General features: G+C 49.3%; 1 protein-coding gene across 2 annotated transcripts in view; it reads right to left on the reverse strand.

The window, feature by feature from the left end:
• Window positions 1–25,784, reverse strand: part of CUX1 (cut-like homeobox 1) — a 372,075-nt gene that overhangs the window by 61,506 nt on the left and 284,785 nt on the right. For both annotated transcript variants that reach the window (XM_006773399.2, XM_006773398.2), the window contains exons 12-14: window positions 21,628–21,686; window positions 18,290–18,338; window positions 17,454–17,550 (exon numbers count right to left, since the gene is read on the reverse strand). In XM_006773399.2, the coding sequence (XP_006773462.1) occupies window positions 17,454–17,550; window positions 18,290–18,338; window positions 21,628–21,686 (205 nt within the window). The remainder of the gene's footprint in view (window positions 1–17,453; window positions 17,551–18,289; window positions 18,339–21,627; window positions 21,687–25,784) is intronic.

The raw sequence follows: 25,784 nt of genomic DNA on the forward strand, positions 1-25,784 counted from the left end.
TTTTTTTCCCCCCCCCCCCCCAAATAATAGGAAAAACACTGAAATAAACCTCTTTAACTGTCTCCTCCTTTTTTGGAGAGGCACAGCAACAAATCCCACTCTGGGAGCAGAGAAATTTGGGGGCGATTTTTTCTGGAGCAGCCTTTCCCAGGGACATGTGCTGCTTTGAGATGAAACACTGAGTTGCCATCTTGCTCAGTGGCCACCCGGGCATGCCTGTGCATGGTCTGCAGGTGCACTGTGCTCTAGGGGAGGACAGGCTGGGTGGGGTGGGCTTGGCTTGTCCTACCCTCCACAATCCTTCTGCCCTCCTGTGTTAATGTTGCAGGGCGGCTGTTTCAGGATCACATGACCAGTCCCCAGTGTGAATCCACCAAATGCTGGGGATGGCTGGGAGAGCTGACAAAGCAGCGTCCACACACAGGGAATACAGGGAGGTGATCATGACCAATCACCTTTCAAAGAACTGTGTCCTCCTCTCCTGTAGCGTGCAGGCGGGGCGGGGGTTGCCCCTGCTCTGCCTCACCCTCCTCTGAGGCTGCTCTCAGGGGCGTCGAGCTGCACAGCCTGCCTCTCATCGCTCTTGAAGAGTTAGCTGCAGACAACCGAACCCCTTTTTACCTTAGCTCAGTCCAAATAAGGTCAAAATCACTGAAAAGGCACTGGTGAGAAATAAATACACAGAATACAGTTTCCTAGACCATCTTGGCAGGCACAGGGGAGAGCAAGACACCACATGGCACCCAAGGTGAGTAAGGACCTCCCAGACCCAGGGGTTGTGCTCCAACCGCTGCCAGCTGAAGTTCCAGGGCACATACTCCTCCGACCGACAGCCTCCTCATCCCCCCCCCCCCCCCCCCGCTTTGAACAGGGTCTTTCTCTTCATGGGGCTGAAGAACCTGCCCTTTGAGCACTGGGCCATCATAGCCCACTGACTAGTATGTGTCTTTCCCCATGTGATATCTTTGCTTCTCTACGAAGGTTTTCTGAGCTTCACAAGCCCTACCCTGCAGCACTAGACAATTTCTCTTTGAACTGTCCAGCTTGCCTGGGGCATATTCAGCAGCTGTTGGTAACACCCCATGTCCCAGGCAGTGCTCACACTCCACACTGGAGGCCATGCTGCCGCTGTTTGTCTTGAGACACTTGCCTGCCTAACTGTGGAGATGAAGTAGAGGAAGCTCATGGAGCCAATGCCACCATGGGGGCAGGCCACAAAGGTTACCTTCAAAGAGCTTTGGCCCTTGGTGGTCCACCTGCTAAGGTCTTAGGCAAGGGGTTTCCAGCCTCTAGCTTCTGCCCTGTCTTCTTCGGAATGGGACTGGTGAGAACCCTGGTGAGCTGTGCCACCAATCACTGGCCAAGGCTCACCTCCTCTAAAAGAGCCACCACAGGGGAAAGGAGTACTCTGGGGTGATACGTGGTTTTGGGTGAGCCAATGCCACCACGGGGGCAGGCCACAAAGGTTACCTTCAAAGAGCAAAGGTCCTCCCTTCTATCCCGTGATGTACACCTTTCTTATTATACAAGCGTTAGGGCAGCAACAGCAACCGTATTCTACATAAAGAAAAGACAAATTCATCCACAATCCATTTTTCTACTGTCACTTTAAAAGAAAAATATAAGGCCTCTGAATTAGGGGCCTCTAATGCTTTCATCTTTTTCAAGAGTTCCCTTTTTGATGTGCAGAGCTCTCCACCTAGAATGTTCTCCCTGACTCCTTCGCCCTTCACGACCCACTGCCTTCCTCTGGGCTCCCTCCCTCAGAGCCATGGGGCCCACCTGCATACCTGCAGCTATACATAACTGATAACAGACAACAGGAAGGTAGGTTGTGTCTGAATCCAGAAACCTGTCCTTTCTGACCTTAGAGTAGAAAATTCCCTAGTTATGGCACTCTTGATTAAAAAGAAGAAAAAAGAAAAGTCCTAATGCAGGTTACAACCAAGAAAGAAGGAAAGGAATGGGGCACTTAGTTCTCTTGGCCACCATTCTCAGTGGGTGTAGAAGGCTGAACCCCTGGCCAAACGATGCGTAGTGGCCACCTGCGTCGGGAGGGGCACTTTAGTTTACATGCACTCTCCAGAATTCTTTTCTGTTTTTTGTTCTGTTGTCTATAGTTATGCATAAGTTAGTTATAGTCAAGCCTTTTCTGTTATTCAAAATAAATAAGGGTCAGAATAATTCTTTTTGGAGAGAACCAACAGTTACTTTCACTGATTTATTCTGATGAAAAAGAAGAGAGAAAAAAATCAAATCAAATCCAGTCTCAGGCAGTGAATGGGGCTCTGCCTGCTTTAGAAAGTGCCATGGGATTTTTTGGGGGTGCAACTAGCCCCTCCTCTTCCTATTAGTGTATCCAAATGCCCCACCCTGATTTAGTCATTAAAACTGAGGAACTGATTGCTTATTCAAGGAAGCTGCATCAAATCCTACTGCTGAGTTCAAAGCACTAAAATCCTGGGCATATTTTCCTGGTCATCTCATGGGCACAAAGCAAGCGATGGTGCATATTAAATGGAACTCTGGCCTGTCCCTAACAAGGGGTTGTGGCCAGTAAATCTCCTGGCCGTGGAAGGCCATGTATAGCACACAGCTCCATGGTCATCATATCAGGGATGGGGTACACATGGGACCACCCACGTTAGAGACGGACTGCAGCTGCTGTCTTCTCAGGAGGCAACTGATATTCTGCTGATTGAAAATAACAACACGGAGCCACGGAATTCGCCACGGGCGGGGAAGACTTGGAACCCGCAGTTCCTGACTGACACGCTGGGAAAAAGCCGGATATTTTGTGATTAATCTGAGGAGAATGGGCCATCCTTTTGCTTGTACAGCTTGCAATAATCCATCTGAACCTGGGGTGGATGATTGTTAGCTACAACGCGCTGAAACACTCCCACATTAAAAAGTTATAAAGCCAAGTGCACTGGGCAACAATCCTCTATCAGATTTCTGTATGTAATGACTAAGGTGGCAGCCAGGAAAATCCGTTCCTCCTCCCACCCCTCCTCCCCTTTAGAGTTGTCTTCTTTCTTCTTCCCTAGGGGCAAAAAGATTAATCACACCAAGAGACCGTGACTGTAAAGAGCTTTAAGGAATAAAAAAGAAAAATCCAATGGTTTACTACATCATATCTACCTATCTATGTACCTACCTACAAAGACACACACACACACACACACACACACACACACACACCCACTTTGCTACAGCTCAAGGTTTTCCCTTTAAATACACTGCTAAATGGTAAGCAATAACTGCAGGCCACAGGCAGAGAACACAGCCTTGCTAGGCCCCTTCCTCTCCTACATTAAGTGTTCCTCCCTTTTGCCCCGCCCCCTGCATTGCTATTGCTAAAGCCAAAATCGGAAGCTAATGGGTGATGCCTGGGGCGGAAGACAAACAAAAGGAAGACTTAGAGAACCAATTCCAAAGGACTACCTCCAATTCTACCTTCAAACAGGTCTGCCCTATTAGATCAGAGTCCCTGTATATAACCACTGCCCCACCTCCCATGACACTGGACATGGGGGCTTTGAAAGAAGACAATACAAAAATGTTTGTAGAAAACTAGACTACCAGGAAATATATGAACAGGTAACTCATATGACTGGCATAGAACCCTCTGCACTCCTACTCTTCAAGGCCTCAACAGCTTTAACAGAAAGCACAGGTTACTAACTGAAAATGGCACAACTTCCGTTAATGCCCAAGGCTATCACCCCAATGCTCTGATCATCAAAGGAGCATTCAGAAATTGTTATAACCACCAAGAGGAAAAAAATGATGCAATCATTGTTTCTCTCCCCTTATCATAAAACTGATCAGCAAGTTTAACATAGAAATCATTAAGGAAAATAGAGATGCTGAGAGGCAACAAAGTTGGGCAGAAAGAGACAGACAGGAATTCTTCAGTGAGGAAAACAGATTCCTGGGTCAGCAGTTTCCTGTTTAAATGAGTGAGGCCATTCCACTCCTGGGGCACCCTATCGCCACAGTAACTAAGCACAGAGCCATGCATTAGGTCCACACCATCTTGGCAACAAAACTATAGCTCTTACTGAAGGGCTATGTACAGAAGGCAAGTCTTCCAAAGTCCTGCATCTGGGAGGCTAATCTGACCTCCAGGCTAGTTTGGCAGCCTGAATTCTCACCAATATTCAGGTATTAACCAACTCATGTTGGAATTACCTTCCTGCAGCCAAGATGCCCTGGGGTAGAGACCTCATGGAGCCACCACCAAGGCAGAGCATCCTTCTGGGTCTGGAGTCTCTTGGAAGGATTCTGAGGTAGCCATGGTGAGAACAGGGATTCAGAATCCTGGAGAAATCCTAGGACCAGAGGCCTCACTCCCTTTTTCTGGGGGAGCAATGCTGAATGTTTCCTCAGAGACACTGCTCTTTTAAGCTGTCAAGAAGATTCTGGAGTCTATAGGCATTCATCCCAATGATTTCCGTCATTGTAATTCTGTTTTTGAATCTAAATGCCACATATTGAAAAGCACAGCTACTTTAATTCTTTGAAACAATCTTAAAGAATAACACTGATTGTAAAGAAACTTCAAACAAGGAAAACTACCAGTCACAATCCTGCCACTGTGCAAAGATCTTCCAGTTTTGAAGCACTTTCTAGCTTTCTTGATCTAGAAAAGTATTTTTGCATAGCTACCATAATGATACTTGAAAGCTTGTATTTTCCTAGGATCTGAGAAATATTTTTCCACATTTCTCCAGTCATCACAATCACTGTTTGTATTGATGGCTTCCCTACTGCTGACCGACCATGGGTGCACTGGGTAAGTGATGTGCAACCCATTTCCTGTCTTACTGAGATGACATAGGGAGAGGCCTGCCTGCCACTTCTTTATAGAAGCCACTGGTGCTTACTTTTATCGAGGCTCACTGCCTCCCCCTTCCTCTCTTCCAATCTGCAAACTCCCCAAGAGTTTTACATCACTTTATTTTATAAAGTAATTTGATATCTTACAAATATCATTTATATTCCTCTTAGGAGCCCTGTGTGTTTTCCTAGGTTGGAAATGTGACTGCTGTATGAATGTTCCAGCACAGTAGCGAATACCTGCTACACAACAAAAAGCCAAAAGCCATTCTTCCAAGATTTGTTCGGACACAGAGAAGGTTTTGGCATCGATCATAACTGACTTAGAACTGTAGGAGATTTCCTGTTTTATTTAGGAACAGGGGATTTTGATCTAAGAAATGTTAGTCACAGTCTGCCAAGTTCAGTCCTGACTCTGATGGGGTAGCAAAGGCTGTGGAGAGTTTAACAGGAGGCCGACTTTCTGTTAGAGCAAGAGGCGAGGCTGATTTTCCATGCAAAAGTCCGCAAACTCTAGCACGAACAACTATGCCCATTATTTTCCCTGATGAATGCTGAATGTGAGCCAGTACTGCCCAAGTTCTCCAGGACTGGGCCAGCCCAGAAATGAAGGGAGAGGAAGGTCCACCTGATCCTTCTTCAGATGGACAACTATTCCATTTAGATATCCAGCCAAGAAGCCTACAGCTCGGGCAAGATGCAGCCTTCCAACCTCCATTTTGGTCAAAATCAGATGGGACACCTAAAACAAACAAGAAAACCCAACCGGGAACTTCCCTGCAACCTACGCGCTCAGGCTGCATCTGTGTGTGGGTTTGGCATCTTGTAGTGGTAGCGGCCGCTGCCGCCCAGCTGTTCCCTCACTACACATGTTTTCCCTCGTAAAACTTCCAGCAGGCTGGCGGGCTTCACGCTCCTCACTTAGCTTTGTTTGTGTTTTCAATGAATCAATGGGATATGGAGACTAATCAAGATGTTTAGAAAAATAAAGAAAGGAAACAAGAACAGCTCGTGATGCTGGCTGTTCCTGAAAGCTGGGTGAGAAAAGCTCTGTGCAGGAAGGACCGGAAGGGGGTCTAGTAGCATGGGCACATGGGCCAGCCCTTGGGTGCACAGCAGAGGTGCTACCTCAAGGACCTTACAGCTCTCAGATGCCATCTCTGCCCGTATCCCCGGCCCCCCATCACCTGCTCCCACGCTGGATCCTTGGCTTCAGCCCTACTCAGCTGTGTCCCTGGCTCTCCATCCAGCCACATGCCGAACTGACTCTTCCTGCCTTCATTTTCCTCTTGCTTGAAGGCAGCCTAGAATCTTCCAGAGGAACCTGACTCCCATGACCCCACTGGGAGTGATGCATGCCCATTCCTTGTGCCCTCCTATCAGTGGAAGTCCCAAGCACAGAATCCGTCCCTGACTTGAACTGCAGCCTGCAGCCGTGAACACAAGGCTTTACACCTAGAAACAGACAGACTGATGAGAGAATGCGGCGAGGAGCAAGACAAGGCTGCAGGAACTCTGCACTCAGCTGCCGACTCTCTCTCTCCCCATCAGAAACTACAACCACAAGGACACAGTTTGCTAACAGCCTACCATGTTTGCAGCTCCCATATCCAGAATGAGGGGCCCTTTGAGTACCCCTGTTCCAGACCAGAGGACAGGAAAACATATGTGGCAGGGAAATAGTTCATACAAAACAAGAGTAATCAGCTATTTACCTGAGCTCACACAGCCTTGCTGCAGAGGGTCCTGTAGTGACGTCACAGAATGGAGGACTAAATAAGAAAAAGAAATACAATTAAATGAGGAAAAAAGCCCAGGGGTTTAAAGCTTTCTAATTAACTGCGTTTAGCAGAGGGGGGAAAGCATAAAGTCCCAAAGGCCTAAGGGAGGGTTCCCCACTCCTTATGGGGAGAGGCCAGAATGCAGGGTCCACACAGGCAGGCAAAGTGCTGCTGGTAGAGGTAGGATCCTGTCTGGAGAACAGGCAGAGGCTGTCGCCCATCACAGCTTTCACTTCTGTGCCTTTGGCTGATCTTTCCCGATTCCCCGATTTAGCTACTTGACTTTTACCTATATTTATGTATAAACAGCATTTCCTTAATTGGTAACTCATTTTCTGCTGCTTATAAAATTAGCTAGGCACAATCTTCTCTCTCCTAAAAAGCGAAGTGAGTCCCATGGCAACAGGTGGTGCAGGAAGGGGGGCAGTTCTCTGCCTGTAGTGCCATGTGGCTGGCCACCTTGTGCCTAGATGCCCCTTCTCCCTCCCTGCAGCAGCCCAGGACTGCCCTCACCTGGCCCCTGCTGCTGTCCTTGGACCGGCAGGACGCCCTGGCCCAGCTCGCCATTTAGCCAGAGCTGCATCCGGATGAAGGGTTCGCGGCCTTTCTGGGTCAGCTTGCTCCATGGCTTCGGCCGGGACAGCATGTCACTGACACTGCCCTGGGACAGGCCCAGCACCTGGAATGTCAGACAAAGACCATTGCATCAGCGCTCAGGGGTGAACGTGAGGCTGTAGAGACATGCACATACGCTGGGAGGTGTGACAGAAGACGCACAGGGAGTACTTCTGGGAGGAGCGGAGAGCCAGTGCTCAGAGGATGGGGATAGCCTGGGGTAGGGAATACTTTTCAAGGTCATTGCTGGGCTGATGCCCTGGCATGAGGAGCCATGGTTATAGTCACAGCTTTCAGCTCCCAGGGAGAGGCAGCCTGGGAAAGGGAGGGGTGGGGTCTCCCTCCTGCCAAGGCTGCAGGGTCGTCGTCTTGACAACCCAGGAGGAAACATTGAAACCATCTTGCTCTTTGCCTGGTGGCGCCAGGAAAGGCTGAGGTGCTGAAGCCAAGGACCCCTTTAGAGGCAGAAGCAGCGGATACTGGTGGGATGTTGGAAGCCAGTCTCCTTTGCTGGTGCTGGGCCAAGTTGGCATTTAGAAACATTTGCTCTCTCTGATCCCATCCTGCTCTACAGTAGGGGCCCAGAGGTGAGCTGGTGGCAACGGGGGAGCCAGTCTGGGAGGAAAACTTGCTGTAGACAATCCACGAGTTGCACATACACTCCCGGGTTTTCTTATGCTCACATATGGCCATACATATGTATGGGCACAAACACCCTCCACAGGACACAGATGCAGCCCAGGGATATTTAGGGGCTGCATCCGATCAGTCTTTTGAAAAGTTCTCAAGTTTCAGAATAAACTGCACTCGTGGGCCAAACAAGTTCAACACTATTAAGTCTGCTAAATTTAAGGCATGAGCACAAATGTCTATTTAAATGTTCTCAAATGATATTTTTACAACACTGAACTAGAAATTTCAAGGGACTTTAAATTTTCATCCTCATTTCTATTCCCCCATCACCTTTAAAAAAATCAGGACAAAGAGATCCCAATCAGGTATTGCAAGGATTCATAGCACCACACTGCAACCATTGAAGTGAAGGCAGGACAGTGTGGGGGTGGGTGGGTAGGCCCCTTGAAGCCACTGTTGACCCAGGCACACACCCCTCATGGAGGCTGCCTTTTAGGGGAATGGAGCACTTCTCATTATGCTCAGCATTCGTTACTTAATTTAAAATGATCCTGGGGTATTATGTTTATCTTATACTAGAGGCCCGGTGCAAGAAATTCATGCACTCGGGGGTTCCTCAGCCTGGCCTGTGCCCTCTTGCAGTCCGGGAGCCCTCAGGGGATGTATGTAGGGAGCAGGTCTAAGCCATCAGTTGGACATCCTTAGCGCTGCCTGCGGAGGTAGGAGAGGCTCCCACCACCACCGCTGTGTTTGCCAGCGTGAGCCCGGCTTCTGGCTGAGTGGCGCTCCCCCTGTGGGAGTGCACTGACCACCAGGGGGCAGCTCCTGCATTTAGCGTGTGCCCCATGGTGGTCAGTGTGCATCCAAGTGACCAGTTCTGCCGTTCAGTCGATTTGCATATTAGCATTTTATTATATAGGATTTTACAGGCCTGGTAAATCCCCATTATCCAGAATTGGGTTACCAGGAAGTGCCAAGAACAGAAAGGGTCTGGGAGCTCATCCACAAGCCACTGTGAGCCAGGGAAGGATGGTATGGAAACAAGGGCTTCCAGGGCCCTGGGCAGGGCTCGGGGCCACCTCCAGCCATGCATTCCTGGGCAATCACTTAATCTCTGGCTGGAAAGTACCTCAGTGCCTTCTGAATCATGAGAAAGGTGCAATTATGCTTTACATAGCCTGGGTGTTCTCTGCACGTTGGCTGTCTCTCTACGTGGTCAGATCCTTTTTTGGCCAAAGAAGCCTGCAGAGCTGCCTCTGGGCTGCACTTGGCAGCAGAGGCAGGACTTTAATTCAGTCACCTGTCGGCTTGGGGCACGTAGTCAGTTAACTTTCCTGAGCCTCGGTTTCCTTGGCTGTCAAATGGCAATTTTACCATCCCTCTCACAGTGTGACTGAGTGGTCTAAAGGAGCACAGTTGGTTAGAGGGTCTAGCCCAGAACCTGGTCCCCAAAGGGATGCAGCAAATGGAACATTCACCAGCCAGCCTTTCCAGAAGTTTGGGAGTGGACAACCCATTAACTCATTGGTTAATGCAATGGGTGACAGCAATGTCCTCTAGATACTTAGTTCTAAGCAATGAAAATAGACGGGAAAACCCAAGCCCCCAAATCGAATCCCTTACCTTTTCCCCGAAGATCCGCTGACAAATGCCATTCTTGGCCAGCTTCTCTTTCACCTGCCGGGTGAGCTCGATGGTGTCCACCTCCTGGTACATGTAGATCTCATACTGCTCAGGCGTCAGTGGAGGGACAGAGGGCTTGGTGGGCTTGGACAGGGGCACGATGGGGGAGGAAGGCAGGGGGCTGTTCTGGGGCGTCTCGCTGCGGCTGGCTCCGGTCAGGCTCAGCTCGGAGCTCTGGGAGTACGGTGACTCGGCGCTGGGCCATTCTTTCCAGTATTCAGAGGAGGAGGAGGAGGGTCCCTGGAGCTGGCTGCGTTCAGCTCTTGCCTGGCTGCTGCCACCTTTTTCTTTCCCGCTGCTGGCTTCCTCGGCCTGTTTTTCCTCGGAAGGAGGGTTGTTCTTCCTCTCTGGCTGCACGGTGCTCCACCAGTGGTCCTTCCACCCACCACTGCGGCCCAGCTCATTCTTCACATGCCGTAGGACGCCCGGTGTAGAGTCGCTGGATCCCTGGAGGTCCAGTCCAGGTGCGTCCTGGGACTCCTTTTTGAGGCCTGGGGGGTTGGGCAGAGCAGGGTTGCTGGAATCGGGGGCAGAAGTGGAGGCGGGCTTCTTCAAGGAGATGGCTAGAGGAGGGTAGCTGGACACCGAGGACATGGGCGAGGTGGTTATTAACTTGGGGGTCAGGATGGTAATGTCAGTCTGTGTCAGTGGCGTTTGTTTTAAGGCGGGGTCGAGGGCAGCTTGTTGAGCCTCCATTTCTCGGCGGGCTTGCTGCAGGATGGAGCGGATGGCGTCATCGGAGTTCCCACTGCCGGATGTGGAAGAAGGCTGGGCGGGCTCTGCTGCACGGAACAAACACAGGGGTTAGATGGTGGCCCAGCCGCCACCTCTCCAGGGGAGCATGCTTCTCTCACTCCACTGCTTCCTGACCTGACCTGCCACAAAGTGCAGATCACTTGGGAGAACTGCATAGCTCTGTTTGTCCAGCCGTGCCCCATCAATGAGACATTCATGCATCTTGTGTGATAAGAGAGAGGGAGTACGCAAATAGTCAGTGACACCCATCCTGGACTTTCTTTCCCTGATGATTTAAAACTATTCTTGTGGTTTTGTCAAACTTTAGAAACATGATTTCTGTTAACAGTGTTGGTGAGAGATCAGTCTCCCAGTGTAAGTGACTGTGTTTGGGTTAGCCCGGATTCTCTTCTGGGTGGGTGACTGTCATGTGGCCAGCAACCCAAGCCCCACAATGAGGGGCAATGGGCAGGGACCCAGGGCTGTGATCCCGGGGGAATCACAAGGCATCACTGGGCTTCAGGATTTCCATCTGTAAACTTGGGATGGGTAATGGACTAGATCAGTGGTCGGCAAACTGTGGCTTGGCAAACTGCAAATTGCGAGCCACATGCGGCTCTTTGGGTCCTTGAGTGTGGCTCTTCCACAAAATACCGACTTCTGTGCATGGGCCACAAAATTTCAATCGCACTGTTTGTGCGTGCCCGCATGTGGTATTTTGTGGAAGAGCCACATTCAAGGGGCCAAAGAGCTGCACGTGGCTTGCGAGCCACAGTTTGCTGACCACGGTACTAGATCAGGATTCTGTTTGTTGTTGTTAATCCTCACCTGAGGATATTTTACCATTGATTTTTAGAGAGAGTGGCAAGGAGGGGAGAGACAGAGAGAAACATGGATGTGGAAGAGAAACATCGATTGGTTGCCTTCCGCATGCAGCTGCACTGGTATATGCCCTTGACCGGAATCAAACCCGGGACCCTATAGTCCACAGGCTGTCGCCCCATGCACTGAGCCAAATCAGGAAGGCTAGGTCAAGGATTCTTAACTTGAGCTGTGCGCCAGAATCACCTGCTGCGCTTAAGATGCATATACCCAGGCCCCAGCCCTGCAGTGTGTGATTGAGAAGCAAGTGTGGGACTGGACCAGCACCTGCACTTTCAACCAACTCCCGGGGAACTGCGGAGGGAGGCCCTGGTGGAGAGATTCTGGGCTGAATGCTCCCTCTGGCTGAGCCAACTCTGTAATGTGCCTTCATATCTGGGGGAGGAAGTCATACAAACTGGCTCTTCTCCTTTAAATGACACTGAAAAATGCCTCAAACAACAGTGACAACCTTTAATGCCTCTTGAGGACTTCACTTTACTGGTTAACAGGAGTCCCTCCCTTTTCCAACTCACCTGACACTCACAGCGTCCTCCGGGTGAGGGCAGTACCACATCTTCAGGAGAGAAGATGATACACCTCAAGGTGGGCCTTTCACTCTCAATTCGGGGGTATTTTCTACGTTGCCCGGGGTGCCCTGCCAAGCTTTCTGTTTGTTCTGCCACCCAGAGGAGGGACTTGCTTAAACCTCAACTCTGGCCTTGAGGGTGAGGACATACCAAATTGAAAGCTCTATGCATTGCCAGGCTTGATCCCACAGGAGTCATTTCTTATCACTCGGATCTCTGGAAGGAGGCAAGTGGCAACAGAGGGCAACGTGCTGGGATAGGAGTTGAGAGATCAGGGTTTCCATTCAGAGTCTACCAGCTACTGAGTTTGGGCAAATTATTCTAACTTTTAGCATATTAATCAGGAATAATAGGATAACAAAATCTGTTTTCCAGGGTTGTTGTGAGGAACTGGTTTGAAGACCTAGAGGGAGCTCTGAACTCAGCTGACGAACAAGCAACATGGAGTGGGCAGCCTGGGGAGAAGATCCCCTGACCATGGGGGTGGCCTGTCCTCAGTTGCCGCAGCTGCCAGAAGCCAGGCCTGGCAGGAGCCCTGTGCTCAGGTTCACAGAGGGGCTCTGCAGAGCAGGGCTTCATGCCTAAGGTAACTCAGGCACCCAGTTTCCACTCCAGTGGTGTGTGCTGAATCTATGGCATGGCGCGCTTCTCATTCAAAGCTCAACCAGAGAAACGCCGGAATGTGGGAGTTCTCTCCTCTTAGAGGAGGCAGCTCTCAGGAAGCTCAGGGCCAATTCCTGAGGCAGACTAGATGTGGACCGCAGAGGAGGACATCCATCCATTAAAACCCCCCGTTCCTGCTAGCAACATTCACTCCATAAAGCAGCTGTTAAGAATTTATTTTTCACCCACTCTTGTTCAGTAGTGTTTGGTTAAATATGTATCCTAATAACAAAAAGGCTATATTGCATTTAAAAAAGAACTACTAAAGTAAGTCAACAAGATCCTAGATCATGGGTACCTTATTGATTCAATGTTCAAGAATGACAGAAAAAGAATGGTAACTATTAGCAAAAGACCTACTGCACTTGCCTAAATACTTGAAAACGTACATTCTGCCTTTTTTTTTTTAATTGAAAAGTTAACTACTGCTGACCAGAATGCCCAAGACAATACAGTGGAGCCTTGACTTACGAGTTTAATTCGGTCGGAGACCGAACTCGTTAAGGAGCTCGTTAACTCAAATTACTCTATCAACTCAATGCAAAAAATCGGAGGAGAGACAGCTGGTATCTCAAAAAACTCCTTAGGCGGAACACACGTTAAGTCAAGGCCCCACTGTATTCTAATTAAGTTTGGAAAACAGTAGTCAAAGAAGTGGAATCCATACCAGTTTTTTGCACTTGCAGTTCCCTTTTGGCTTGTTCTAGGATAGACTTGATTGCTTCATCGGACCCGGTCTCTGAGGCTCGGATCCGGGTGGTGATGTTACCTGCAAGGAGAAGCCACACCAATGACATCAAACCCACACCTGGAACAAGAACCAGTGCCGCACTAAGATGTCATTCTGATCAACAGATCTCACAGGAGTTGAGGCAGGTGATGGTAAGGAGGCAGGTATGGCCTCCCATTTACCTGTACCTGCTGTGCATGCAACTTCATAGCAGGTACCGTGACCCCATGCATAAAGGGCTTCGTGCTGAATCTACCTGACGTTGAATGTTATTAGGCCAGTGGGATAAGCTCTCACATTTACTCAAACTGGACACCCATGGGTTGGGACCAGGGAGAGAAAATCATTTAAAAGCAATTCCAATAACTGCTTTGACATGAGGCTATGTTCAAGGTTCTGTACGTGTATTTGAGGATGGTATCCCAAAAGAAAAAATGGAAAAGAAGGGTAAAAGGTTGAGGCTGATTACCTATTAATCATTTGGATGTACAAAGTAAAGAGGCTAAAGGCTTAACTTAAAATTTTCAATCTGTTATCACATCCTGTCTTTTAAAAGTTTATGAATGAGCCAGACTGTGTGGCTCAGTGGACTGAGCATCGTCTCATGCACCAAGAGGTCACTGGTTCTATTCCTGGTCAGCGCACATGTCCAGGCTGTGGGCTTGGTCCCCAGTAGACCGTGTGCAGGAGGCAGCTGATCGATATTTCTATCTCTCCCTCTCTCTTCCCCCTCTCTAAAATCAGTAATACATTAAAAAAAATTTATTAATGAGGAGAGGAGCCTACAGAAATCCCTAAAGGACAAGAATTCAGTCTTTTGGTTACACGGTGATGCTTTGCAGAGTAGCTGCAATACAGATGTATTGAAGCTACTACGGCCCGGGGGCTGGCCCCAGTTCTTTCTGGAAGCCATCCACGTTTTAATTTTTCACTACCTTACTAAATATAAACTGCCACACCAAACCATTTAAAACCCAGCATACCACTGGGACCAAGCCCCATTAGAGATGCCACTCCAAGGAGTGTGGTCGGGGTTGGCTAGCAGGGCCCATAGGAAAACTGATTATGATTGGAATTTGTCCACTCTGTAGCACTTTCAATGTATTTCAGAATTAAAAGATAGTACAAGGAAGCAGCAATATCTCATTTGACTTAGTCACCTGATTTTTCTCAGAGCAACAATTGTTATTCTTTCACCTGCTTCTGAGAAAATGGAAAAGGTATAATTTGAATCTAACGGGGTTTGGGATTCTTTTTGGGGACTAAATCTTAGTGGTGGAGCCCACCTCTTCTACACTCGGTAGAGTGCAAGCAGCTCAGAAGGAAGGGGCCTTGTGTACTTGGACCCGTGCTTTGTTTTATACTTACTATCTGTTTTTCCATCAGGTTCCAGGCCAGAATCACACTGCACAGTTTTAACCCAAATACACAGCTAAGGACATGCTGCTTCCTAGGTTACTAACTGCAAAGAAAAACACCTGCCTGCAACATACCTTCAGACCCATTTCTTCGTTTCGGTACTTCCTGAAATAGTCTGTTCAGGCTCTGGCCTGGATTCTCTGTTGAAAAACAAGTGTGGTAAGAACAAAACAATCAGGGGGATGGTGGTGTTGACGATATGGGCTGTGTGACATGAAATCTGAGCCAGCTGTAACTACCGAGAGGGCTCGGGGCTTCCTGTGCAACTTGGGAGCTACTAGAAACTTCTGAGAGGCCCTTCCCTGGCTGATCGGCTTCAGAGGCCATGGCTCTGCTGCAAAAGGAGATCAGACGGACCTGCGGCACCAACGCCACCAGGGCAAACAGAGGGAGCACTGCCGCCAAGCGAATCGCCCACCAGCCCCCGGGACAAAGCTCACATTAATCATCCAAAGACAGTTAACATCGCCATAAAAACCTCGATGTGCTTTATGTAAACTGATGCTGTTTGAATGTCTCCCTTTGATTTGTTTTGAGCCTAAATTTCAAGTTTTTTCAAACGTGTCTAAGATTACCTCTCTATCATTGTTGCTTTAGCCGAATGATCCCCTGCTGTTAGAGAGGAAAGGAATTCTTTCAATTAGGGACCAGATCGACTTTTTATCTTTTTATGGAGGGTGGGGTAGGAAAGATGTTTTAATGAAACTTTCATGTATTTAACTCAAGGCAGGTGTGTTTTGCTTATAATGCTAAATAAATCACTAAATAGAACATAGGCACCAGGAGCGAGTTGGCCACAGGACACACTCCCTTCTGTGTGGTGGGAAGAGAGGACACACTCTCTTGACGGAAGCATCTCTGTGTGAGAATGGACCCCGCTGCTGCTGCTGCTCTAGGGCTGGTTGGTACCTCAAGAACGCCTCCTTATGTGAGGCCAGCACCCAAGGCCAATTGATCCCTGGACACTACACACGCTGAGATATTGTATGTAATGCAATTCTACCGATTCAATACACAGTACTGAAATACTGAGTTTACTACATGTGAGGTGATGAGCGTGTTTCAGAGGCTGGATCTCCCAAATCTAACAACTTTTACTCTTGCCAGTTGACCCTTGAACTCTGGAAATAGTAGAGCTGAAGAGAATTTTACCTGAGGTGATGCACAAATGTTTCATCACACAGACACACACACAGCACTCTGTGACAGGCTCACACGCTGGTGCCAACCCATGAAAGTGTCTCACCTCTTTGTCTGCCTTGGATGCTGCGAAGAGCCAAGATGTTCTGCTCATCCGAGAGGAACTGCTTCATCTTGTGAAAAGGCTCCTTCCCGCGAACAGTCAGTTTATTCCATGGTTTGGGCCGGGCCAGAATCTCGCTCACGGACCCTTGAGACAGTCCCAAGACATAATGTCCAAAAATGCGCTGTCCAATATTGTGCTTGATCAACTGCTCTTTCACCTGCCGGGCGATTTCTGCAGTGTCTATCTCCTCGCCCTCGGAGACGCTCCCAGCACTTTCTGACTGGCTGGGAGACGGGACCATGCCATTTACATCTGGGCTTTGTTGTAATGGACTTTGGGAAGATATGGAGTTTGTGCTGTATGGACCTGTTGAAAAAATCATGCTTGTGCTTCCTGCTTCCTGCATGGCCTTGGAGTAGAAGGACTGCATTAGCTGTCGTTGGAGGAGAGAGTTTAGTGCAAATTTTCCCGTAGAAGCCAGGGGTAGGCTGGGGCTTGCCAGGGATGAGCTGAAAAAGTCTTGCGTTAACCCCGCTGGTGAGAACTGGTGTGTACCATTAGTATTGGAAGCCTGCTCCCCCGTGTTGCGGGGCAACTGAGGAGGGGGCGCCGGCAAAGGTCCAGGACGCCGACTCTCAGGCTGGTCTTTCCCTTTTCTCCTGGCTGACCCTACAAGGAAGGGCAAACATAATGCATTATGGGGGATTCAAAAGGGAAAAAAAACCAAGACCAAAATGCAAAGTTTGCCCCACATAAGGGAAAAAAAGTGCATATTTTACAAGGGCCAATGAGCAGTGTTGGTTTGTTTTCAATTGAATTTTTAAATCAGCCAAACAAGGCCCCCCGGAAACAAGCAACATGCATTTCATGTTTGCACCTTTCTTGTACGTTGCAGCCTGGAGAGTCCCCTTGACATAGATTCAAACTCCTAAAGTGACAAGGAGCCGGTACCACACACAGTAGAGTTGACAAGTCGCGGGCCTCTGGCATTCGAGCTATTGCCAGGAGAGCCCCACCTGAGGAGCAGCAAACACTGACATTCTGGGACCAACAGATTCTCACACCACGTGCTCGGAGGCGAATGCACTGCACCGAGTCCGCTCGATCGAAGGCACGCACATTTTAAGAATGAAATATCATCGGAGCCCGAGACACTTTTAAATGGTTTACCAGCTGCCAAAACCAGAAGCAGTCAGTGACGCCACCATTTTGGGATGAGCAAAGAAAGGCTAAGGATGGGGGACGTGTTCCCAAGAGAAACCTGATGAAGGAAGAAAAGCTCCACTGAGCCTGGAAGGGCAGGGCTAACCTTGTCCGCAGCCCCTGGAACACCACGAGCGAGAGGCCACACAACTAGGCAAAGATGAGAAAGCCAACATCCTCCAAGTGTCCCTCCTGCGATCTGCAACACTGGCCCTAACTGACCTCCACAGATTCTCTGCGGCCACATATCTCACCTTGACGTCTTTAAGCAGGCGGGGGAGGGGAGGAGAGGAGCAGTGAGGAGGACGAGGAGACCAAACACTTATTAGTCAAGGTTCTCATTAACCAGTGATGTTCCCATCATGCATCGGCCCAGACTCACGGTTCACCTTCCTCTTCCTCGACCCTGGAAGGGACCGAGCAGGGCTCGTGAGAGCCTGTCAACCTACCGCTCAGGTCGCTGTTGGAGATGCGCAGAGAGGCGTTCTCGGACTGCAGCGAGCGGTTCTTCTCCAGCAGCAGCACCTCCAGGGGCTTGGATGCATCCTAGACAGAGCAGAGTGGGGCTCACTGCGGGCGGCCACCCGCCACTCCTCAGGCCTCAGACCCTGCGACCACAATGCTCTATGGCTTCCCACCCAACATGTTATGGAAATGTGACTTCTCCCGATGGTGATTGACACCCCATGGAAAACATTCAAGTTCCTTTCCAAAAGAATTCATTCCAGTTGTAATAATTTTTCTTCTTCTAGACAACTATTCTCTATTTTGTCCCCAAAATCAAGTGGTATAAACCTGTGTCTCATCTGGCAATAGGACTGGCTGCAGAGCCATACACCTGTCAGAAAATCATTGTAAAGGTGCCAGCCACAAAGAGTCAGCTGTTTTATGGGCATTAGGAGCAGGATTCCATGAGATTACTTAAATTTTAATTGGCTACCAGATTACCAAGTGCTATTGTCACCTTGCCTCTGTAGATAATAAAAGCTCCCAAGCCAGCCTTTCTGGGCTGATCTTTAACACAATCTGAAATTGTTTTTATTCAAGTTCTTTGTACCAACTTAAATCACAATTTCACCGAAATTGAGTTAACAGTTTGGAAAACACTAACTTTTCTTTTTAAATAAAGACAAACTGCTTTAACTTGGCTAAGTGTTCTTGAGGCATGATTGGCCAGCTAAGGGCGAGAGGTCTCACAGAAATATTGATAGTGAAGCTCGCCTAGAGACCGTGACATGGCCATGCGGACACTCATACACACTAAAAGCAAAGTGAGACCATGTACCTGTGTCCCAGCGCCCTCAGACGGTGCAAACTCCATGGACTTCAGAATACTGCAAAGAGCAAGACAGAGTGGTTATTTCCTGCTCTGACCTTTGTTCACAGCCACACTAATGAGCGTCAGCAACACGGTTTCCTGCTCTCCAGGACCAGAGGATCTGACAACTTTAACAACTTCCCTGGCAGCATTATAATCTGATAATGGTCTCTAGAATAACTACTCAACTAGCAGTTGGCCAGCAAAAGTTTCTTGCCCGGCATGTAAATCATTCCATATGGAATCACACCAGGTCTGTTCAGAGTATAATTTTAAAGTTGAACACAGGCATAACATTGATGCAAGTAGAATGTATTTGTAAAGCTTAGTGGGAATGAAAACGCTGGTACAAGGAAGCCAGAGAGAGAAATCTCAGCACCGTAGGGCTGTCACCCCACACGCTCAAGTGGTAGCTGGCACCTGGGCACAGGGAAATGGACAAAGAGCATGGTCCCACACCTGGATGGCTCAAAAGCTGGCACAGACCTTCTCTGCAGCCCCGGGCTGGGGAAGGAACATCATTGCAAAAATGTGGGAGAGCAGGTTTATGTCTCCTTTGTTCTCCTTATCATTGAAATCACACCAGCCTCTAGCTTGCTTCAACAAGCCCAAGAGCCGAGTGAGGCCAGGTGCCCAGAACTGCTGTGTCCAGTGTTTCTTTAGCATGGACATCGCTTTCTTTCTGTGAGTCTACTGGGGAGGAAAGGGCAAGGGAGTCCATGTGGGTGCTCCCCTCACACACAAGGAGGGAAGGTGGTAATGAGGGCAGGCTGCGCATCTCAGGCACGGGCCACCTGAGTTCTGCCAGCATTCTCAAAGCCATGACGTCAGCCTCTGCCCTCTTTAAACTCCATGGAAGTGTCACCAGGAGAGCAGTGTGTAAAAATGCCACGGGTCCCGGGAGACCACTTTTTGCCAAGCCACCGCGATGTTCCGCAGCAGCCGACTGCTCTTAGTTTCCCTCTGGTTGTACCTTCGCAGTGGCCCTTGTCATGTAAGCTAACAGAACAGCATGCCAGGAGCTGATGTGGGCAGGCCGTGCTGTAGGAAACGCTAAAGTACTTGGCCTCGCCCACCAGACAGATGCCTGGAACGTGCTCTTTCTTTGCGGCCATTAGTTTGCTCACAACTATGTGCTTGCCTGAAAGCTTCCTCAGGACCACACAAGAGAAGACGGAGTCTCCAAGTTCCTCAGGACCACACAAGAGAAGACGGAGTCTCCAAGTTCATACTGAAACACCGGTGTCTCTTCATGAAGTTAACAGATATTTACCGACAACTCATGTGCCCGTCACTGGAGAATCGGAACCACTCCTCTCATCCTCATGAACATTATAGGCTCTTTCAGGGAAGACAAAATCCAAAGGGCACGGGAAAGAGAAAACCTGTGGGGCCCTTGGCAGGAGAGACCTCATTAGGCTGGAGACAAGGTCTGTCCGTGGAGGAGTTATGAGTCTGAGACGGGCCTTGAAGGAACAGGATGCTTTACAGGCCACTGCAGGGTGTGGAAACCCCGGCATAGATGGGGAGAAAACGTGAGCATGTTTCTGAAAAAGCACTGAAATTACTAGGAAGTGGGAGGCCAAGGATGCATTTTATCAGAAAAGCCACCGAGTGGGTGGCTGTCGGATGCTGACGTGGTGGAGGGGGCTGTGGTGTGCAGATGCAACGAGAGGCTGGCAGGAAGGTGGAGGGTGCTCTGCGAGGAGTGAGGGCCAGTGAGGCAGGCGGGCAGACAGGAGGGACAGACCAGGGATGAGCTACTGGCTGGCGTCCAGGAGCCCTGGTTTCTGGGAACGGAGGTGGTCGGAGTGGGGGTGTGGGACTGATCTCAGCCTGGGGACGAAGGGGTCTTGGGTGGAGGCCTTCACATCAGTTCCTCTGATTCAACACTAGGAGGTGGCACCCATTTTATTTCTTTTGAGGAGGGAAGAAGAGGGAAAGGAAGGGAAGACTGGATAGGAAGGCAGGTACAGAAGGCCAACCTGGTAAAAAATATACATCCCTGAGTTGGAAATGGGGTGGCGGAGAGTACAGGGCTTGAAGCTAGAGCTGTAGAGATTAGGTGTCGGCCAAGAAGGTCCTGGCAGAGGCGTGTGGCAGAGGGAGTGAGGCTGCACAGGACTGAGCAGAGAACCTGGAGGCACCTCACCAGGGAGGCTGGGGTCATACGGCTGAGGACGGCTCCTGGATGAGGCGGCAAGAAGGTTCCTAGCAGACCCGAGGAACGGGATTAAGAACACAAAGAACAGCATGGCAAGTTGTATATACTCATTTTAAATGGAGAAACCGAAAAAGTCAGCAAGAGAAAGGAGCTGATAGAATAGCAGGAAGGAGTAGGAAGGAAGGGAGCCAGGGTCCAGGTTGAGGGGTCAGCCTGGGGAGATGGGGGAAGCCAGGACAGGAGTGATTTCAAGGCAAAGGGGGAAGATGTGGGATGTCTGTCTCCTCTGCAGAGCAGACCACAGGGTGTCTGCTGAGGGCTCAGGTGGGGACAAAAGAGGGTCCCTGGGCAGCACAGAGCCAAAGCAGCAGTGGAGAGAACACAGTCTGCAGGGACAGGCTCACACCACAGTGACTTCCTACCAGGACCTGATGACCTGGCCATGGAGGCAGGGGAAGTCGAGGCAGGATAGGGTGGGCTGTGTGCTCTCCGAGGGGCTGCCCATGAGCTGCAGGCTAGGGGAGGAGGTTGTGAGCTCGGAGGGTGCTAGAACTGGGGGACAGGTTAGGGCCTAGAGCCTGGGAGCTGCAGGAGGGCCAAGAGTAGTCCCAGGGAAGGAGTCTGAGGCAGGAGGGCCAAGCTGGGTGGTGGGCCCTGAGGAGGGAATGTCTGAGCTTGAGAATGTAGCACTAGCACAGAAGGGACAACGCACTCTCAGATGCTGCCTCTCGGGTGGGGAACTGGAGGTTGGGAGACGAAAGTCCTGGAGTCTAGGCAGCCAGGGAGGTGAGAGGCCAGGTGTACCCTTTCAGGCGGAAAAGTTTCCTTGTTTTGCTTCTGTTTTGGGGATTTATAACTGAAAAACAAGCTCATATTTTATAATGTCTAAAATGGTAATAATTCCCAATTCTGTGCATACTGGTATACTTAAAATGCATAGTTTTATAAAAAGCCCAATAATTCAGGCACAGGCCTCAGGGCAAGCACCCAGGGCGGCCCAGAACATGGCCCTGTGGTGCAGCGTCTGCTGATGCTGCGACCAATGATCTGAGGCTGCCCGCTCATTGCCATGGTGTTTTTTAGCAAATGTCCCCAGTGAGCTCTGGCTCATGAGTGGCTGAGCAGGCATCTCCACACTTACTTGAGTTCTTTCTTCACCTCTTCATAGTCAGCCTGTCCTTTGAGTTTTTCTTCCAGTTGCTGAAAACAGAGAGGAATTTTATTAGTCACCATGTCTGAAATAGGTCAATGGACTCTGCTATAAACTGAGTGTTTGTGTCCTCTTCCTGGCAATGCATATGTTGAGATCCTAACTCCCACTGTGATGGATCTGGAGATGGTGATTAGGTCATGAGGGTGGAGCCCTCATGAATGGGATTAGTGGCCTTATAGAAGTGGCCCAGAGAGCGCCCTCGCCTATTCTATTCTGCCCTGTGCAGACATAGAGAGAAGGCAGCCAGGGAGGGGTCTCTCACCAGACACCAAATTTGCCAGTGCCTTGATCTTGGATTTCCCAGCCTCCAGGACTGAGAGAAATAAGTGTTTTTTGTTTACTAGAGGCCCGGTGCACAAAATTTGTGCATGGGATGGGGTGTGTGTGTGTGTCCCTCAGTCTGGCCTGCACCCTCTCCAATCTGGGACCCCTGTGGGATTGGGCCTAAACTGGCAGTCAGACATCCCTCTTGTAATCCAGGACTGCTGGCTCCTAATCACTCGCCTGCCTGCCTGCCTGATTGTCCCGTAACTGCCCCCCATGCCGGCCTGGTTGCCCCCTAACTGCCCCCCTGCCAGCCTGGCCTCCCCCTAACTATCCAAAAGGAAGTTGGACATCTGGAAGATGTCTGGTTGACCTGGTCTAATTAGCATATTACCCTTTTATTAGTATAGATAAGTTCCCCAGTCTATGGTATTCTGCTCTGGCAGCCAAATGGACTAAACAGATTTCACTGATTACATTCCCTGTAAAACATCCAGCGGTCCCTGAGAGGGAACAAGAAAATGTACAAATGAAAGATGATAACGTGTGGTGTCATCTTTTGATCTTTACTCTGTGGTCTGGTGTGAGCATGTATGTTAGTAGACACAGGCATTCACACACACACACACACACACACACACACGTTAATGTAAGACTGTAACATAAAATTTGGAAAACAATAAGGAAAAGGCCATTTTGTACGAATATCATGAAATGACAAACAGAATGAAGAGATGCTCTGCTAGTATTGTAAAAACAGCAAGTGGCTTTCACAAACCACGTTTGGTTAGCTGATGCATATAGTCAGTTGTTAACACCCTTGGTGGGACCCTGCAAACCAAAGATATAGCCCCTTTTTTGTTGAGGCTGTCATCAGATAGGCATCAGGAAAAAGCACTTGCAGGGGCTCTTAGGAGCAGAGGACTGTTCAGCTGGGTGGTCAGTGTTTCCCTGACAGTTCTGAACCCTGTGGGGAGGGCCCTCCAAGGGTGCCCTGGCCAGCAGGGCCACAGTAGATCCCCTGATGGCCCTTCAGAGGAAAGGTGAGGGGTTCTGTCCAGGGGTGCAGGGGAGTGACAGCATATTTCCCAGGCAGGACAACACTCTAATAGGCTCCATTGGAGTCTGTGTGCTCGCTGGGCATTCATTGGCGGTTTCAGCACAGAGCTTGACAGGCTTTCTTGCCAGGCAGGCCTTTGGCATAGGGAGGTCAGCAGCTGCGCTTCCCTCTATGAAGGTGTTTTGGACTAGTTTGCTTTTTTTTCTCCCCATTAGGGAGCTCTGTAGGGGAAATAAGCAGCTTAATAAAAACACAAAGACCCAGGTTGCGGGGAAGGGTTCTAACGACTTAGCGTGTTTCCAAACCTGGGGTGAACAAATTCCTGGGCCTGAATCAAAGCACCTCTCCATCTCTAGGGCTTCCATTCGCCTTTGGCTTGACCAGCCACAACTACAATCTCAGTTTAAAGACATCTGGGAACATGTTGGAGTTGAGGGAGGAGATGCTCATGTGGCCATCAGCTTGGACATTTACCCGAATCCCACCCTGCTCGCTGTTTCAAGAATTCAGGTGTTCTATAAACAAAAGTCATTTAGTCCATTTTTCTACTGCATTTACTGGCAGTTTGGTGTATTTTCCATTGCGTAAAATTGTGCTGCCCTAGTTCCTTTATAAGACCTCTTGCCAATGTTATGTTTATAATGGTTTCTCAGCCATAATCAAGCAGGGGGTAGCATGCACTCATTTTCTGACAAAAGAATCTCAGAAGGTGCTCATGAAAAAATGATTACTTCATTCTTCTCTTTATGGTGGAATAGCAGGAAGCACTAATGTGCTAACCCTCCCAAACAAAAGATCCAGTGCTGCTGGGATACAGAAATACCTTTCAGACTGAGGAATTCACTGACACTGGATACAAAATACATAAAACTTGGTCATGTTCAGAGATCAGGAGAAAGGAAGAAAGGCAGTGAGAGGGGAAAACACGGAACACTTCAGAACTCAGCACGTCACTGAACCTGGAGTCAGTTCTGTCTCTTGCAACCTGGGTGACCTTGGACATGTCAATAAACTTCTGGTCTATAGAATGGGATAGCAGCAATGACCTTAAAGGGTTTAGCTAAGGGGCACAAAGGCAAGGACATGGTGCAGATGTTGGCACGGTGGGCCTCGGATGTGGGACCATTACCATCGCCAAGTCCCAGTCCACTTTCCTGAGAGCACAGTTGCAGGTCTTTTTTGCAGACCTGAGGTCGGCCCCGATCAGAAGGCTCTAGGCTGGAGTCTGTCATTTGGTTGGGTATAAGCATTCACTGAGGACTAAACAGCTTCCACTGAAATTTCTGCCACCAGCTTAATTAAGAACCCGAGGCCACGCCTCTAAAGCTCTGACGATGTCTCTGCTCGTTGGGCAAATGGCTGGAGGTCTGACCAAGCTTGTCCTGACCTGTGAGCCCTTCAGCCTGTCCCCACAGAGTGCCAGGAAGCATAGGCGGGGCTGACCACTGGCCTCTAACACTGTAAATGCCATCAAGGAAGAAAGACCAAAAGTCCTCAGCTCAGTTCTGTGACCAGAAACTCCTTGCTGAGTACCTAGAAAGCCTACTTCTGAGCCTCAATCTGGAAAGGGCAACAGGTGCTTAACCTGCCGCTCTCACCGGACAAAGATCCCTCTCTCAGAATCGCTAATGTTCACTGGGTAGGCCCAGTCCTATGCTTGGTTCTGCATCTTGCTATCTTACTTAATTGTTGCAACACCCTGCAGAGGCATCTATCTGCCCAAAGAAAGAATCACTGAGTCCTACTATCAGACCTCGTCAGAGCAGAGGCTGCCCTGCCTGCCTGCAGCAACCCCGGGAGGAAGTGAAAGGCTGGTGTGCTGAGGCCAGGCAGTGCCTGCTGCAAGGCTGCGCTGAGCCTCACAGGCCGGACGGTGGCTTTCAGATGCAGGGAGACTTTCACAAGACACTTAACTTCTCTAGGCTTCAGTTTGTTCATAAATGGGGCCGTGATGCACACAGGACCATGCTTCTGCGAGGCTTCAATGAAATAATGTGTATTAAGTGCTTAGTGCAGTGCTTGGCACATGATAAAGCACTCAGCAATGGCCGTTATTATTGTTTCCCTAGTTATTATTACTTTACCCTTGGATGTGACTAAATTGTTTCTGAAGAAGCTCTGTGGTTCTGAATCTAGGGGCTCTGTTTATGACGTTCTCCACTTCCCAATGTCATCTCTCAATGTCCCCATTGTTCTGTGGCAGATCCATGGGGAAGGAACACAGGTGCCTGGACCGATTCTGGCTCTTAAGTGCTGATGGCAGGAAAGGCAGCCTCATATCCAATTCCATGAATGCAGAATTTGGAAGCCAGATTATCTTCCTGAAAAGGTACTTATCTAAGCAACACACATGGGCTTTATACAGACAGGTGAGAAATGGCCACATGTCAGAAACAGGTTGCTAGCCCAGGCTGAGTTGTGACCTTGGGTGATGGGCTTAGCAAGCAAGCAAGCAAGAACGTACTGACCGCAGCGCACACACTTGCGAGAGTGAAATGAAGAAGGACATAGAACAGTGGTTCTCAACCTTCCTAATGCCGCGACCCTTTAATATAGTTCCTCATGTTGTGGTGACCCCCAATTTCATTGTTACAGATTGGACATAATTAAAGCATAGTGATTAATCACAAAAACAGTATGTAATTATTTATGTGTTTTCCGATGGTCTTAGGCGACCCCTGTGAAAGGGTCTTTCGATCCCCAAAGGGGTCGCCACCCACAAATTGAGAACCGCTGACAAAGAAGTAACAGGGGAACCTAG

The sequence above is a fragment of the Myotis davidii genome, unplaced genomic scaffold, assembly GCF_000327345.1.
Source record: "Myotis davidii unplaced genomic scaffold, ASM32734v1 scaffold726, whole genome shotgun sequence".
NCBI lineage: Eukaryota > Metazoa > Chordata > Mammalia > Chiroptera > Vespertilionidae > Myotis > Myotis davidii.